The sequence below is a fragment of the Oncorhynchus nerka genome, linkage group LG24 (genome assembly GCF_034236695.1).
Source record: "Oncorhynchus nerka isolate Pitt River linkage group LG24, Oner_Uvic_2.0, whole genome shotgun sequence".
NCBI lineage: Eukaryota > Metazoa > Chordata > Actinopteri > Salmoniformes > Salmonidae > Oncorhynchus > Oncorhynchus nerka.
The window spans coordinates 84,912,512-84,926,758 of record NC_088419.1 but is presented as its reverse complement, the minus strand read 5'-3'; the positions used below and the strand labels follow the sequence as shown (position 1 = coordinate 84,926,758).

Genomic DNA, 14,247 nt, shown 5'->3' with positions numbered 1-14,247 from the left:
GGGGGAGGCTTGCAAGCCGAAGAACACCATCCCAACCGTGAAGCACGAGGGTGGCAACATCATGTTGTGGGGGTGCTTTGCTGCAGGAGGGACTGGTGCACTTCACAAAATAGATGGCATCATGAGAGGGGAAAATTGTTTGGATATATTGAAGCAACATCTTAAGACATCAGTCAGGAAGTTAAAGCTTGGTCCAAATGGACAATGACCCCAAGCATACTTCCAAAGTTGTGGGAAATGGCTTAAGGGAAACAAAGTCAAGGTATTGGAGTGGCCCTCACAAAGCCCTGACCTCATCCTATAGAATATTTGTGGGCAGATCTGAAAAAGCGTGTGCAAGCAAGGAGGCTTACAAACCTGACTCAGTTACACCAGCTCTGTCAGGAGGAATGGGCCAAAATTCACCCAACTTATTGTGGGAAGCTTGTGGAAGGCTACCTGAAACGTTTGACCCAAGTTAAACAATTTGAAGGCAATTGAGTGTATGTAAACTTCTGACCCACTGGGAATAGGATGAAAGACACAAAAGCTGAAATAAATCGTTCTCTCTACTATTATTCTGACATTTCACATTCTTAAAATAAAGTGGTGATCCTTTAAACTGAGTTTAAATGTATTTGGCTAAGGTGTATGTAAACTTCCGACTTCAACTGTACCTACTGGAGTACACTGCTTGTATCCAACCAATTGAATGCAATCCTATTGTATTGATCCTGTATTAAGTTGTCTGTCTGTGTGCCCATCTGTAGGTGTTTAAGGAGTACTTTAAGGAGCTGGAGGAGGAGAGTATCCGTGACAACTTTGTGACGGTGTATGAGCTGATGGACGAGGTCATGGACTTTGGCTTCCCTCAGACCACAGACAGCAAGATCCTGCAAGAGTGAGTATTGGACTGAGTACCAGTCAATCAATACTGCAGTCTGTCTTGGAAGGCTTGGCTTGACATTTCAGACTGTAATACAGGGGCAGTACTAAAACATACTACCAAACTGACTGATATTCAACAGACTGATATCCTGCAGACTGATATCCAACAGACTGATATCCAACAGATTACCATACTTACTGGTATCCAACAGACTACCAAACTTACTGATATTCAACAGACTGATATCCAACATAGTACCAAACTGACTGATGTCCAGCTGACTGATATCCAACAGACTGATATACAACATACTACCAAACAGACTGATGTCCAACAGACTGATATCCAACATAGTACCAAACTGACTGATATCCAGCTGACTGATATCTAACAGACTACCACAGTGCTATGTAAACTACAGTATGTAGGATCCAAACGCTTTAGCTTGTTAACAATACTTTATTTTTGTGTTTTCTACAACATACTACCAAACTGACTGATTTCCAGCTGACTTATTTCTAGCTGACTGATTTCCAGCTGACTGATATCCAACAGACTGATATCCAACATAGTACCAAACTTACTGATATCCAACAGAATGATATGCAACAGACTGATATGCAACAGACTGATATCCAACAGACTGATATCCAACAGACTGATATCCAACAGAATGATATCCAACAGACTGATATCCAACAGACTGATATCCAACAGAATGATATGCAACAGAATGATATGCATCAGACTGATATCCAACAGAATGATATGCAACAGACTGATATCCAACAGACTGATATCCAACAGACTGATATCCAACAGAATGATATCCAACAGAAGGATATGCAACAGACTGATATCCAACAGAATGATATGCAACAGAATGATATGCAACAGACTGATATCCAACAGACTGATATCCAACAGAATGATATGCAACAGACTGATATCCAACAGACTGATATCCAACAGAATGATATGCAACAGAATGATATGCAACAGACTGATATCCAACTGAATGATATGCAACAGACTGATATCCAACAGACTGATATCCAACAGACTGATATCCAACAGAATGATATGCAACAGAATGATATGCAACAGACTGATATCCAACAGACTGATATCCAACAGCCTAATATGCAACAGAATGATATGCAACAGACTGATATCCAACAGACTGATATCCAACAGACTGATATCCAAATGATATGCAGAGACTGATATCCAACAGAATGATATGCAGAATGATATGCAACAGACTGATATCCAACAGACTGATATCCAACAGACTGATATCAACATAATGATATGATATATCCAACAGACTGATATCCAACAGAATGATATGCAACAGACTGATATCCAACAGACTGATATCCAACAGACTGATATCCAACAGACTGATATCCAACAGACTGATATCCAACATAATGATATGCAACAGACTGATATCCAACAGACTGATATCCAACAGACTGATATCCAACAGACTGATATCCAACAGAATGATATGCAACAGACTGATATGCAACAGACTGATATCCAACAGACTGATATCCAACAGACTGATATCCAACAGAATGATATGCAACAGAATGATATGCAACAGAATGATATGCAACAGACTACCGCAGTGCTATGTAAACTACAGAATATAGGGTCCACATGCTTTAGCTTGTTAAAAATACTTTATTTTGGGGTTTTCTTCTCTGCTAAAGAGTGAGGGAGTCAGTTAGTCCACCCCTCTGTCTGCACACCTTTGAACTAGATGGCTTGCCAGCATACTTGCATCCAGGCTAGTGACAGTATACAATAGCCTACAGGATTCAAAGGGTTTAGTTCTTTAAAAGGAATTTGTTTTCCTGTTTTGCTCCTGGGAAAGGTGCCATGTTCTGACAGAAGGTTCAGCATTCACTTAATTAGGGCCAGGCTACCACGGCAACGGGCTAAATATGTCTCCTTAATTACATCTTCTTACACTTACAATTGAAAGCCTGCTTGTAACATCATACTATACTTTAGTATTTTATAATTGCTCAAGCAAACTGTTTACTGTGATAACATGGTGACTGTCTGGTGTAGACATGTGAAGATTTTGCCCTGAGGTTTGATGAGGCCTTTATCAGTGTGATGTCTATGTTGTCTGTGTCCATGGGCCTGAATAGGGCTGATCATCGCTAGACTTTCTTCCATTGAGACACACACACACACACACACACACACACACACACACACACACACACAATACCGCCGTCAGCTGGCTGCACTCGACACTCCAGACAGACGAGCTCTGTTCCGATCATCGTTTTGCCAAGGAGACACCCCACCCCACCTCATCCCGGCGTACTTCCATCCTCACCCTCTTCTCCCCCAAATAGGCTTTTCCACCCCCCTTAAAACACTACCCACCTGACCTGCCAACCATTCCCTTGTCTTCCCCTGTGTGTGTATGTGAGACAATGAGTGTGTTTGTGTGTGTTGTTTCGTAGTATGACTGACATGACATTCTTATGCTAATCTGTCGATTTACCGCCAACTCTGCTCTCGGATAGACTCATTAGCATTTCTGAGAAGAATCAGGACCAAACCAAACAAGCCCGCTTGTCTTTCATCTCTTTCCACTCTCTGTGAGTCGTGATGAGGTGTTGAGATGAAATGATCTCCCTGCTTGAGGTGGGTTATCGTAAAACACAGTGCAGTGGTGAAATCAAACCAGTGTTTTGTCATTTCTTGGTCAATTTTGGGGGTCATCTTTCGGTGCCTGTGCAGTGTGCAGACACACATTTTGAGCCATGCTAGCGTCTTCTAATCTGAGTGATAGGGGGTTTCTCAGACGAGCCCGGGGAAGGTTTAGTAGAGGACGGGGTTTCTCAGACGAGCCCGGGGAAGGTTTAGTGGTGGACGGGGTTTCTCAGACGAGCCCAGAGAAGGTTTAGTGGAGGAGAGAAATTCGGCAAGCATCAGAAGGTTCCATGATGGAGAATGGATCAATCTGTCTCATTACCCCAGGGGGAGCTTGGAGAGATGCAGGCAGAAGAGATCTATCAGGGGGGATTACAGGTGTGTGTGTGTGTGTGTGTGTGTGTGTGTGTGTGTGTGTGTGTATTTGAGGAAGTAGATGGTGTTGCTGTCTGTCACCTGGTTGTTTGTCAGTGAGATATAAAGAGAGGCAAAGGCAGGTGTCCCACAGATGGTAACGTTTGCATACTGGAGGTACATCATCTCCCTCCTACCCACACCCCATCTCATCACATCATCCCTTCAGACACCCAGTCCTCCCTGGAGGACAACAAGCCTCTCTCAGAACAGTATATCTCTGCCTGTTGTACAACTCAGCACTGCAGCATACGTTACTGATAGTACAGCCAGTAGGAGACGATAGTCATACAAGGTCTGCTGTGTTTAAAGGCACAATGGGATCGGGCTAGTGACATGTAACCACTCTCGCGGAGCTATGGGTGCAAGGCCTGACAGTCTATGAGGTCAACTTGATTGTTTTTAGCAATTGTAGATTGTACCAATTTAATGAGCACACAAGATGTACTTCCGGTACAAAATAATGATTTGAGCTCAGAGTTTAGTTTAGCACAGTCTGAGTCTTTTCGTTACAATTACAATGTAAACCCCCTTGTTCCAATTACAACCATGGTTACCGAGCTCACAACCCAAGACTAATCCTTTCAATAATCTATCTACTCCAGTCAAGAGGTTTATTAAAAGTAACTTTCTATTCAGGGGTATCATAAGCTCTTTCATCAATAATGAATAAATACAAGGTATGAAATCACCTAGAAAACAAATATCTTCATAAAATAGCTTCCGCTGTCCTTCCAAGAGTTTCTTTTCATGTTGTGCTTGCTCCTCTGTTCTTGCACCTAAGTGGAAAGTGAGGTAGCGATGCCTGTATTAGTCCCCCTCTGAACAAGCCTAAATGGTATCTGTCCTCTCTCCAATCTCCTCTCTCCTATCTCCTCTCCCGCTCTCTTCTGTCCCCTCTCTCCTCTCTCCTCTCTCCTATCTCCTCTCCTGTCCCCTCTCTCCTCTCTCCTCTCCTCTCCCATCTCTCCTCTCCTGTCCTCTCTCTGCAGGTACATCACCCAACAGGGTCACAAACTGGATGTGGGCGCCCCTCGCCCCCCCGCCACCGTCACCAACGCTGTGTCCTGGAGGTCGGAGGGCATCAAGTACAGGAAGAACGAGGTGTTCATGGACGTCATCGAGTCCGTCAACCTACTGGTGAGAAGCCTCTTTAATGGGATCTCGTTTGGTTACTATTCTACCTGTTGACTGTGAAGATAAAGTCATGGCAACTCTAAAGTAAGAAACTGCTCAATAGAAAAACAGGGGACACCTCTAGTAAACAATAATTATTAAAGAACACTAGCCAAGCCATAAGATTCCACACATCTTTTAACCCTCTGAATGTGTGATGTATCTGTATAGAGTACAGACTGTACACTATACTGTATATGGCTTGTACTCAGCAATAACCTGCTGATGACGGGTGACAGTGACTAGTTGGGACAGTAGTATGATTATAAAACAGCTGGTCTGGCTTTGTGTGGCGTAACTGATTTGTGTGTAGGGTAAGACGAACAGACAATAGATTAAAGGCCCAGTGCAGTCAAAAACTAGAATTACCTGTGTTTTATATACACTACCGTTCAAAAGTTTGGGGTCACTTAGAAATGTCCTTGTTTTTGAAAGAAAAGCACTTTTTTTTTTGTCCATTAAAATAACATTGTATTAATCAGAAATACAGTGTAGACATTTAATGTTGTAGATGACTATTGCAGCTGTAAACGGCAGATTTTTTTAATGGAATATCTACATAGGTGTACAGGGCCCATTATCAGCAACCATCACTCCTGTATTCCAATGGCACGTTGTGTTAGCTAATCCAAGTTTATCATTTTAAGGCTAATTGATCATTAGAAAACCCTTTTGCAATTATGTTAGCACAGCTGAAAACTGTTGTCCTGATTTAAAGAAGCAATAAAACTGGCCTTTTTTAGACTAGATGAGTATCTGGAGCATCAGCATTTGTGGGTTCGATTACAGGCTCAAAATGGCCAGAAACAAATAACTTTCTTCTGAAACTCGTCAGTCTATTCTTGTTCTGAGAAATGAAAGCTATTCCATGTGAGAAATTGGCAAGAAACTGAAGATCTCGTACAATGCTGTGTACTACTCCCTTCACAGAACAGCGCAAACTGGCTCTAACCAGAATAGAAAGCGGAGTGGGAGGCCCCGGTGCACAACTGAGCAAGAGGACAAGTACATTAGAGTGTCTAGTTTGAGAAACAGATGCCTCACAAGTCCTTCTTTTAAAAACAAGGACATTTCTAAGTTACCCCAAACTTTTGAAAGGTAGTGTATATTTCCACACTATGAGGTTGGAATGAAAATGATGAGAATGTCCTTTAGTGGAAGAGCTCTTTGAAAAGACCGCCTTCATTTTCAGCCTGTTTTGGAGGGATGCAGCTTTGGCCTGCCTGGTGACATCACCAGGCGGTAAATTAGTAAATAGACTATTAACAAATAGTTCCAAAACTCTCTGCCAATAACAGCTAGTTTAGAGTTTAAAAATATATTATTGTCACGTACATCTGATAGGTGAATTGCCATAGTACGGCACCCCTGGAGCAAATTAGGGTTAAGTGCCTTGCTCAAGGGCACATCAACAGGTTATTCACCTTGTCGGACTCTGGTATTTGAATCAGCAACCTTTTGGTTACTGCCCCAATGCTCTAACGCAAGGCCACCTGTTGCGCTTCCCCCCTCCCCACTCACACCACTCGCAGACAGCCCTAGCATAAAATGTTGCTTGAGAAATTGCTCTTTGTTAAGAAGCACTTTTTTCTCTCGTTTTGACCATTTTAAATTAAAACAATCCCAGTAAGGTACTTAATTGTTACCCAGAAATTATATTCAGATCAAAATGGCTGCATTGGGCCTTTAACCTAAACCAGGAAATTGTTTGAGTAAAGGTAAACATTCCCAGGTAAAGAGTACATAGTCATACACTTTACTGTACACACCGTTTACTGTATACCAATGATAGGAAACTTTGGAGGTGGGGGCCACAAAGAAACGTATCTCATCATGAGGGGCCGCAGTGGGTCTGCGTACTCGGGATAGATACATTTTTGTTCAAATTTGATTTCTAATAGTTGGATATATTTAGAGTGATCATTATTTAGAATGGACAGGCCAAGAAACAAGGTCAGGTTTACAGTAAGCTGTATGAGAAGGTTCTTCCAGACACCGTTTCTCCACTTCCTTGAATCGAAAATGTGAGGGAATGATTTCCGATTTCCTGTCTTACAACAATCCTCCGTTTTTTGTGCTAACGTTGTTACACCGGGACACCCATGTGGCCACAACCTTTTGGTTTGGCACGTAACCAGCCCCCTGAGCCCCTGATGTATCCCAGGGGTCACAGACAGAGACATGGCTGATAACTGATTGTAAGGAAGAGCAGGTCTGATGGGCCTCTATTGCCACATTATCATTAAACTGGACAGCTAGATCTCTGAGCTCCCTTTTTGTGACAAGCCACTTTATCATCTTCAGTCTTCAAACACCTTCCTTAACCTCATATAAACCTGCCATCCTTGGTTCCTCCTTGTCAAAATCAGAGTTTTTGTGATTAATATTTTTTGCCCCTCCCTGTAGGTGAGTGCTACTGGCAGTGTCCTGCGTAGTGAGATCGTGGGCAGCATCAAGCTCAAGGTGGTCCTGTCTGGGATGCCTGAACTCAGACTGGGCCTCAACGACAAAGTGCTCTTTGAAATCACAGGACGTGAGTATAAACACCTACAGTATAATGTCTATACACCATAGCTGTGGGAAGTAGGGGTGCTGAGGTGCCCCCCCCACAATACATTTAAATAATGTTTCCAAAATTGAATAATTACTCCTGTCTGAACACTGACTGAATCTGGGCACACATTTATCTTGTATTTTATTTAACATTTATTTAACTAGGCAAGTCAGTTACCAAAAGACCAAAGGCCTCCTGTGGGGATGGGGCCTGGGATTAAAAATGTAAATAAATACAATATAAATATAGGACAAAACACATCACAACAAGAGAGACAACACTACATAAAGAGAGACATAAGACAACAACATAACAAGGCAGCAACACATGACAACACAGCATGGTAGCAACACAACATAACAACAACATGGTAGCAACACAGCATGGTAGTAGCACAAAACAGGGTACAAACATTATTGGGCACAGACAACAGCACAAAGGGCAAGAAGGTAGAGACAACAATACATCACGCAAAGCAGCCACAACTGTCAGTAAGAGTGTCCATGATTGAGTCTGATTCCAAATAAACAGTTTGTTGCATTTTCGCCATAGAAATAGAATCCATGGAACCCAGCTAGCACATAACGTTCTGAAAACGTTCTGTTTCTTACAGCTTGGTGAGAGCGTGGTTGTCCAATGGTTATTTTGCATACAACCTTCCCATAATGTTTCCTACAGGTTTCGTCATGGTTTGTTTTAAAGTAATATTCTCAAATTGTTCAGAGAACGTTAAGAAACAACGTTCTTCTGTTGGAATTTCAGTATTTCAGCATAACATTTTCTGCCCGGTTTCTTCACGATTCAATTTAAAGTCGTGTTCTCAGAACATTAAGAAAACGTTAGTCAAATTCAAAGAACCTTCTAAGAATGCTATTTAAAAACATATACAGTCCATTTCGTTCTCAGCATCAACAAAACTCTCTCTATCCTCAATCTTGTTACGTGTGTTCAGGTGTGTTGGCCACACCTGATCTTAATGAGTGCTTGTTTCCTTTGAAATGGGGTCTGTTTTGAATAGACAAAAATGAACAGCTATGTAATGAGTTCAGAAAACATGGCAGGCTAGCTCCATGCTAGTGGCACAGTGGACTAATTCCATGTATAGAGAGCAGAAGATAAAAAAAGAGATGTGTTTGCATAATTAATGTGTCCTATCTGTGCTTGGAGTTAAACAACGTTAAACTAAGCTAGCAGTGTTATCAAAAGTCTCATTGAAACATACTCAGAATGTTATTTAATTACCTTCAAATAACCTAGCCTTTTTGTTCTTGGGACTTTAATAAAACCACCAAAGAACATTTTAAGGGCACCATAGAATTGTTTTCTCAGAACCTCCCTGCAACCTAAAAATGTACATTCCCAAAACAGGCTACATTTTCACTTCTATTCAACGTTTAAGAAAAAGTTCAGTTTTAACTTACAGAAAACATATGGCTTCATTCCCAGAACCAATGGGAAACCAAAAATGTACATTCCCACTTCCAAGGAACCAAATGTGCTAGCTTGGAAGGGTTTTGGAATCTCACTCTGGTCATTTTTATTTATTTATTTATTTAATTAATTTTACCCCCTTTTTCTCCCCAAATTCGTGGTATCCAATTGTTAGTAGTTACTATCTTGTCTTATCGCTACAGCTCCTGTACGGGCTCGGGAGAGACGAAGGTTGAAAGTCATGCGTTCTCCGATACACAACCCAACCAAACCGCACTGCTTCTTAACACAGTGTGCATCCAACACGGAAGCCAGCCGCACCAATGTGTCGGAGGAAACACCGTGCACCTGGCAACCTTGGTTAGCGCGCACTGCACCCGGCCCGCCACAGGAGTCGCTGGTGCGCGATGAGACAAGGATATCCCTACCGGCCAAATCCTCCCTAACCCGGACGACGCTAGGCCAATTGTGCGTCGCCCCACGGACCTCCCGGTCGCGGCCAGTTACGGCACAGCTGGCGCTGCAGTACAGCACCCTTAACCACTGCGCCACCCAGGAGGCTCACTCTGGAAATTTGACTGGTAAACTCATGGGTATGCTCAAAATGGCTGTCAGTTCTAACTTGAATGGGCACTTCATGCATTCTATTTCTCTACTCCGTCAATGAATAGTTAAAGGACTTTCACAAATGTCTAAATACAATTGCAGGAAGTATGTTTAGAAAGCGAATGGCTACTGCTGAAAAGAGAAGATTAGTTTGTCAGTAGAAGCTACCAGTTTTTTTTCTTCTCAACAACTCAGACGAACAGCACTGTTTTTCAAAGTGGCTCTGGCCTCTCTTGAGACCATCACCGGTACGGTGAGAAGCCTAGGTTATGCACATTCATGCTATCTTCATCATTGGGTGAGTCTGTGCCACTGGACAGTTGATTCAGTAGCTTACTGTAGCCTATAATATTGATATATTGTTTCCCTTATTTTTATTGGCCCTGAGCCAGGTCAAGACCAAGGCCCGGTTTCTCAAAAGCATCTTAAAACTAAATTCATTTTAGAACCATAGAATCCCAGAATGACATGAAATGCGTTTATAAAAGACCATATTTTCCAGACCCTCCTAAAAATGCTTCTTCTTAACTAGGCAAATACGATAATAGAATACGTTATTATAAAGGGATTTTTATACACCCAACTCAATATCTTCCCGTGGCTATGCTGTACACAGTATACACACAGACTGACTCACAAGTACACAGACACACACCAAAAGGTAAGGACAATCATAGCCGGGACAAGATCCCCAACCCAAATAATTGGACTCTTCATCTCTGGAGAGATGTGGTCACAGATAATATGGACAATTACCTTCCATGCCCAAATCCTCACCCTTCAATATCTTAGTTTGTTCCCAATCCTGCCCAACTAACTCCATACCCCCTGCCTCCCATCCCTACCTACACCCCTCTGCCTCCACCGTCCCTGGTCTCCCCCCATGTGCCCTGGTTGTGGGGCATCTGGTGGATGACTCTTCCCTGGTCTAGCCCCGGTGCTAATCCCTCCCCCAGGCTACTGCTGCTGTCGGCAGATGAAAGATGGACGGCTCCTCACATGCAGCCTACGGCCTGGAAGTGAAGTGGCATGTCTGGAATAGAAAAAGAAAAGTACTCCTACAAATAATGGATAGATAAACAAGAGAATGCAAAATGGGCTTCTGCACTCTCCCTATTGGGGCGGCAGGTAGCGTAGTGGTTACAGCGTTGGAAAGTTGCAAGATCGAATCCCCGAGCTGACAAGGTACAAATCTGTCATTCTGCCCCTGAACAAGGCAGTTAACCCACTCTTCCTAGGCCGTCATTGAATATAATAATTTGTTCTTAACTGACTTGCCTAGTTAAATAAAGAAAAAATGTATCAAATTGCAGCAGGTAGCTTATGTTGTTGGGCCAGTAACCCGCAGGTTGCTGGATTGAATCCTCGAGCTGACAAGGTAAAACATCTGTCATTCTCCCCCTGAGGAAGGCAGTTAACCCACTGTTCCCCAGGCATCATAGGTGTGTTTTAAGGCTGCCCCCCCCCTGCACCTCTCTGATCCACAGGGGTTGGGTTAAATGCAGAAGACACATTTCAGTTGAATACATTCAGTTGGACAACTGACTAAGTATCCCCCTTTCTCTTTCCCATAATCAGAGAAAGAAGTGACATTAATTATTCTCCCAAAATGTATATTGCACTTTGTTTTTGCATAACATGCATATGTATGTATGCCCTCGAGGGATCCTACTAAAATCCTGAATTTGGGACGAGTAATTTTGAACCATAAAGGTGTGTTTTGATTACGAAGTCATCTTTATTAATGTCTGTCCTGGCTTGCTACATTGTAAACAGCCTTGTGTGGGTGAAACAGCACCCTCTTCTGGTCAAAGTATGTTAATGTCACTCCACATGAAGAAGATACTGTTGGAGAGTCAGGGCTGTCAAGTCTGGGTATAGGGAAATCATGCTAATGATACATACAGGAAAGAAAATCACATGAGCTTACAGGGAGAGTTTTGAAGTAGGCTTTGAGAGATATGAGAGCTGAAACAGATCAAATTGTGAAAACGAATAAAACACGGGATTCATTTCTGTGATATGGACACATGACCGTTCTGTTGCCTTGTTAGGGAGATAGTGAACCACAGGGGACAGTGTGATAACCTAAACCCTTCTACGTCTGGCATCTCTCTCTCCCTCCACCCCCTTAGAGCCTGAACATGACTGTGCCTCCTTTTTGACCGTTCCACAATCTCTCAGTAATGATGCTACTAGGGGGACCATACTTACAGTATATTGGGGAGAGTAGCTCTTCAAAGGGCTAACCTGCTGGGATGTCATGATCTGATAGGCCTGCTAGGTCTCTGATCTCCAAAGACTAGACGCTAGCTCTCCCTGGAGGATGGGGCTTTACATTGAAATGTCGCACACACACACACACACACACTCGGTCAAACTCAGTCACCTTGGTGTGGACAGGGTTCATTCTACCTGGGTTCATGTGGGGCCCAGAGTCATTAAGAACTTTTGACAGCAGCTCTGCTGGGCCTTTTTCTATGTGTTCAGGAAAGCAACGGGAACATTAGGCTTGCTCACCACAGTACACAGCCACATTGCCAGGTCATTGTTTTCTAACCCACTCCTGAAGTGGATGTTCTTCCAAAACTTTCTCTTACAACAGCTATGATCGATTGAACTCTTTATAAAGTACCCACGAAGAAGAACCCGTGGTGTGTTTTCTGATCAGGAAGGATGACAATGGAACCTACAGGATACTTTTTATTTAGTATCTGAGGCATATAAGACTGTACAGTATTTGAACTGAGCCTGGAAAACTTCTATGGACTCCTATGGATATTTCGCACTGATCCAATGTGCACCTGTCAGGCGCTGTGTATTAGGACATAGCCGTACAATAACCCCTCCCCCTTACCTGTCCTGTCAGGAGAGAAAAGTAAGACGGTAGAGCTGGAGGATGTCAAGTTCCATCAATGTGTCCGTCTGTCCCGTTTCGAGAACGACCGCACCATCTCCTTCATCCCCCCCGACGGAGAGTCCGAACTCATGTCCTACCGCCTCAACACCACGGTCAGCAGAACACACACACACACGTGCACACATCTCCTCCTTTGCTCCATGTTAACCTTCTCTCCTCTCCTCTGTCTGCCAGGTGAAGCCTCTGATATGGATTGAGAGTGTGATTGAGAAGTTCTCCCACAGCCGAGTGGAGATCAAGGTTAAGGTAAAGGATGTCCACCATCATCCGCTGTGTTTTAGCATGGCTCCAACATTGGCTTTCCTATGAACCCTGGCTGCAATGTGGGACAATGTTTGGGTTGGGACTGTTTCCTCAACCTTTAACTTTAGATGCTATGAATTAATCATTAAGCAAGGAAGTCTTCATACAATAACCTCTGTGTTTCTTCTTGATGACTGTATCCTTTCTTTCCATCACTAGCATTGCACGTCTCTGCTGGTAACCCTGTGACCGTTTGACCTTTCACCTCCACCCTACAGGCCAGGAGTCAGTTTAAGAGTCGCTCCACTGCCAACAATGTGGCCATCATGGTACCTGTGCCCAGCGATGCAGACTCGCCCAAATTCAAGACGAGCACAGGCAGCTGCAAGTATCTTCCCGAGAAGAGCGAGGTGCAGTGGAACATCAAGTCCTTCCCTGTAAGTAGCTAACGTCACTGAGATGAACTAAACATTACTACACTGAACAAAAATGTAAAGTGTTGGTCTCATGTTTCATGAGCTGAAGTAAAACATCCCAGAAATGTGTCATTCCCACAAAAAGCTAATTTCTCTCATATTTTGTGCACAAATTTGTTTACATCCCTGTTAGTGAGAATTTCTCCTTTGCCAAGATAATACATCCACCTGATATTTGTGGTATATCAAGAAGCTGATTAAACAGCATGATCATTACAGAGGTGCACCTTGTGCTGGGGACAATAAAAGGCCACTCTAAAAGGTGCAGTTTTGTCACACAACACAATGACATAGCTGTCTCAAGTTGTGAGGGAGGTGCAATTTGCATGGTGACTGCAGGAATGTCCACCAGAACTGTTGCCAGAGAATGTAATGTTCATTTCTCTACCATAAGCTGCCACCAACTGAGGCCCATTGTGAGGCCCATTTATTTTTTAAGGTATCTGTGACCAACCGATGCATATCTGTATTCCCAGTCATGTGAAATCCATAGATTATGGTCTAATGAATATATTTCAATTAACTGATTTCCTCATATGAACTGTAACTCAGTCAAAATCAATTGCTGCATGTTGCGTTTGTATATTTTTGTTCAGTATAATAATAACATATTGTAGATGGCAGTTAAGTCAATGCCTCCCTGTTAGTGGGTCATCTGCTACAGGATGGTAATATTACCATAGCATAGGTCCTGTGTGGCTTAGTCGGTAGAGCGTGGTGCTTGAAATACAAAGGGTTGTGGGTTCAATTCCTGCTGGGACCACCTATACATAGAATGTATGCATCTGCTATATTATTGTAACAGTAGCCATGTGTTTAAGATACTACTTTGTTCAATCCACCCTCACACAGTTGTACTCTTCAAAACCAT

General features: G+C 42.9%; 1 protein-coding gene across 2 annotated transcripts in view; it reads left to right on the top strand.

The window, feature by feature from the left end:
- The window catches only part of ap1m3 (adaptor related protein complex 1 subunit mu 3), a 37,165-nt gene that overhangs the window by 13,927 nt on the left and 8,991 nt on the right, over positions 1–14,247 (top strand). For both annotated transcript variants that reach the window (XM_065009222.1, XM_029633256.2), the window contains exons 4-9: positions 750–880; positions 4,963–5,110; positions 7,553–7,679; positions 12,607–12,749; positions 12,832–12,903; positions 13,179–13,337. In XM_065009222.1, the coding sequence (XP_064865294.1) occupies positions 750–880; positions 4,963–5,110; positions 7,553–7,679; positions 12,607–12,749; positions 12,832–12,903; positions 13,179–13,337 (780 nt within the window). The remainder of the gene's footprint in view (positions 1–749; positions 881–4,962; positions 5,111–7,552; positions 7,680–12,606; positions 12,750–12,831; positions 12,904–13,178; positions 13,338–14,247) is intronic.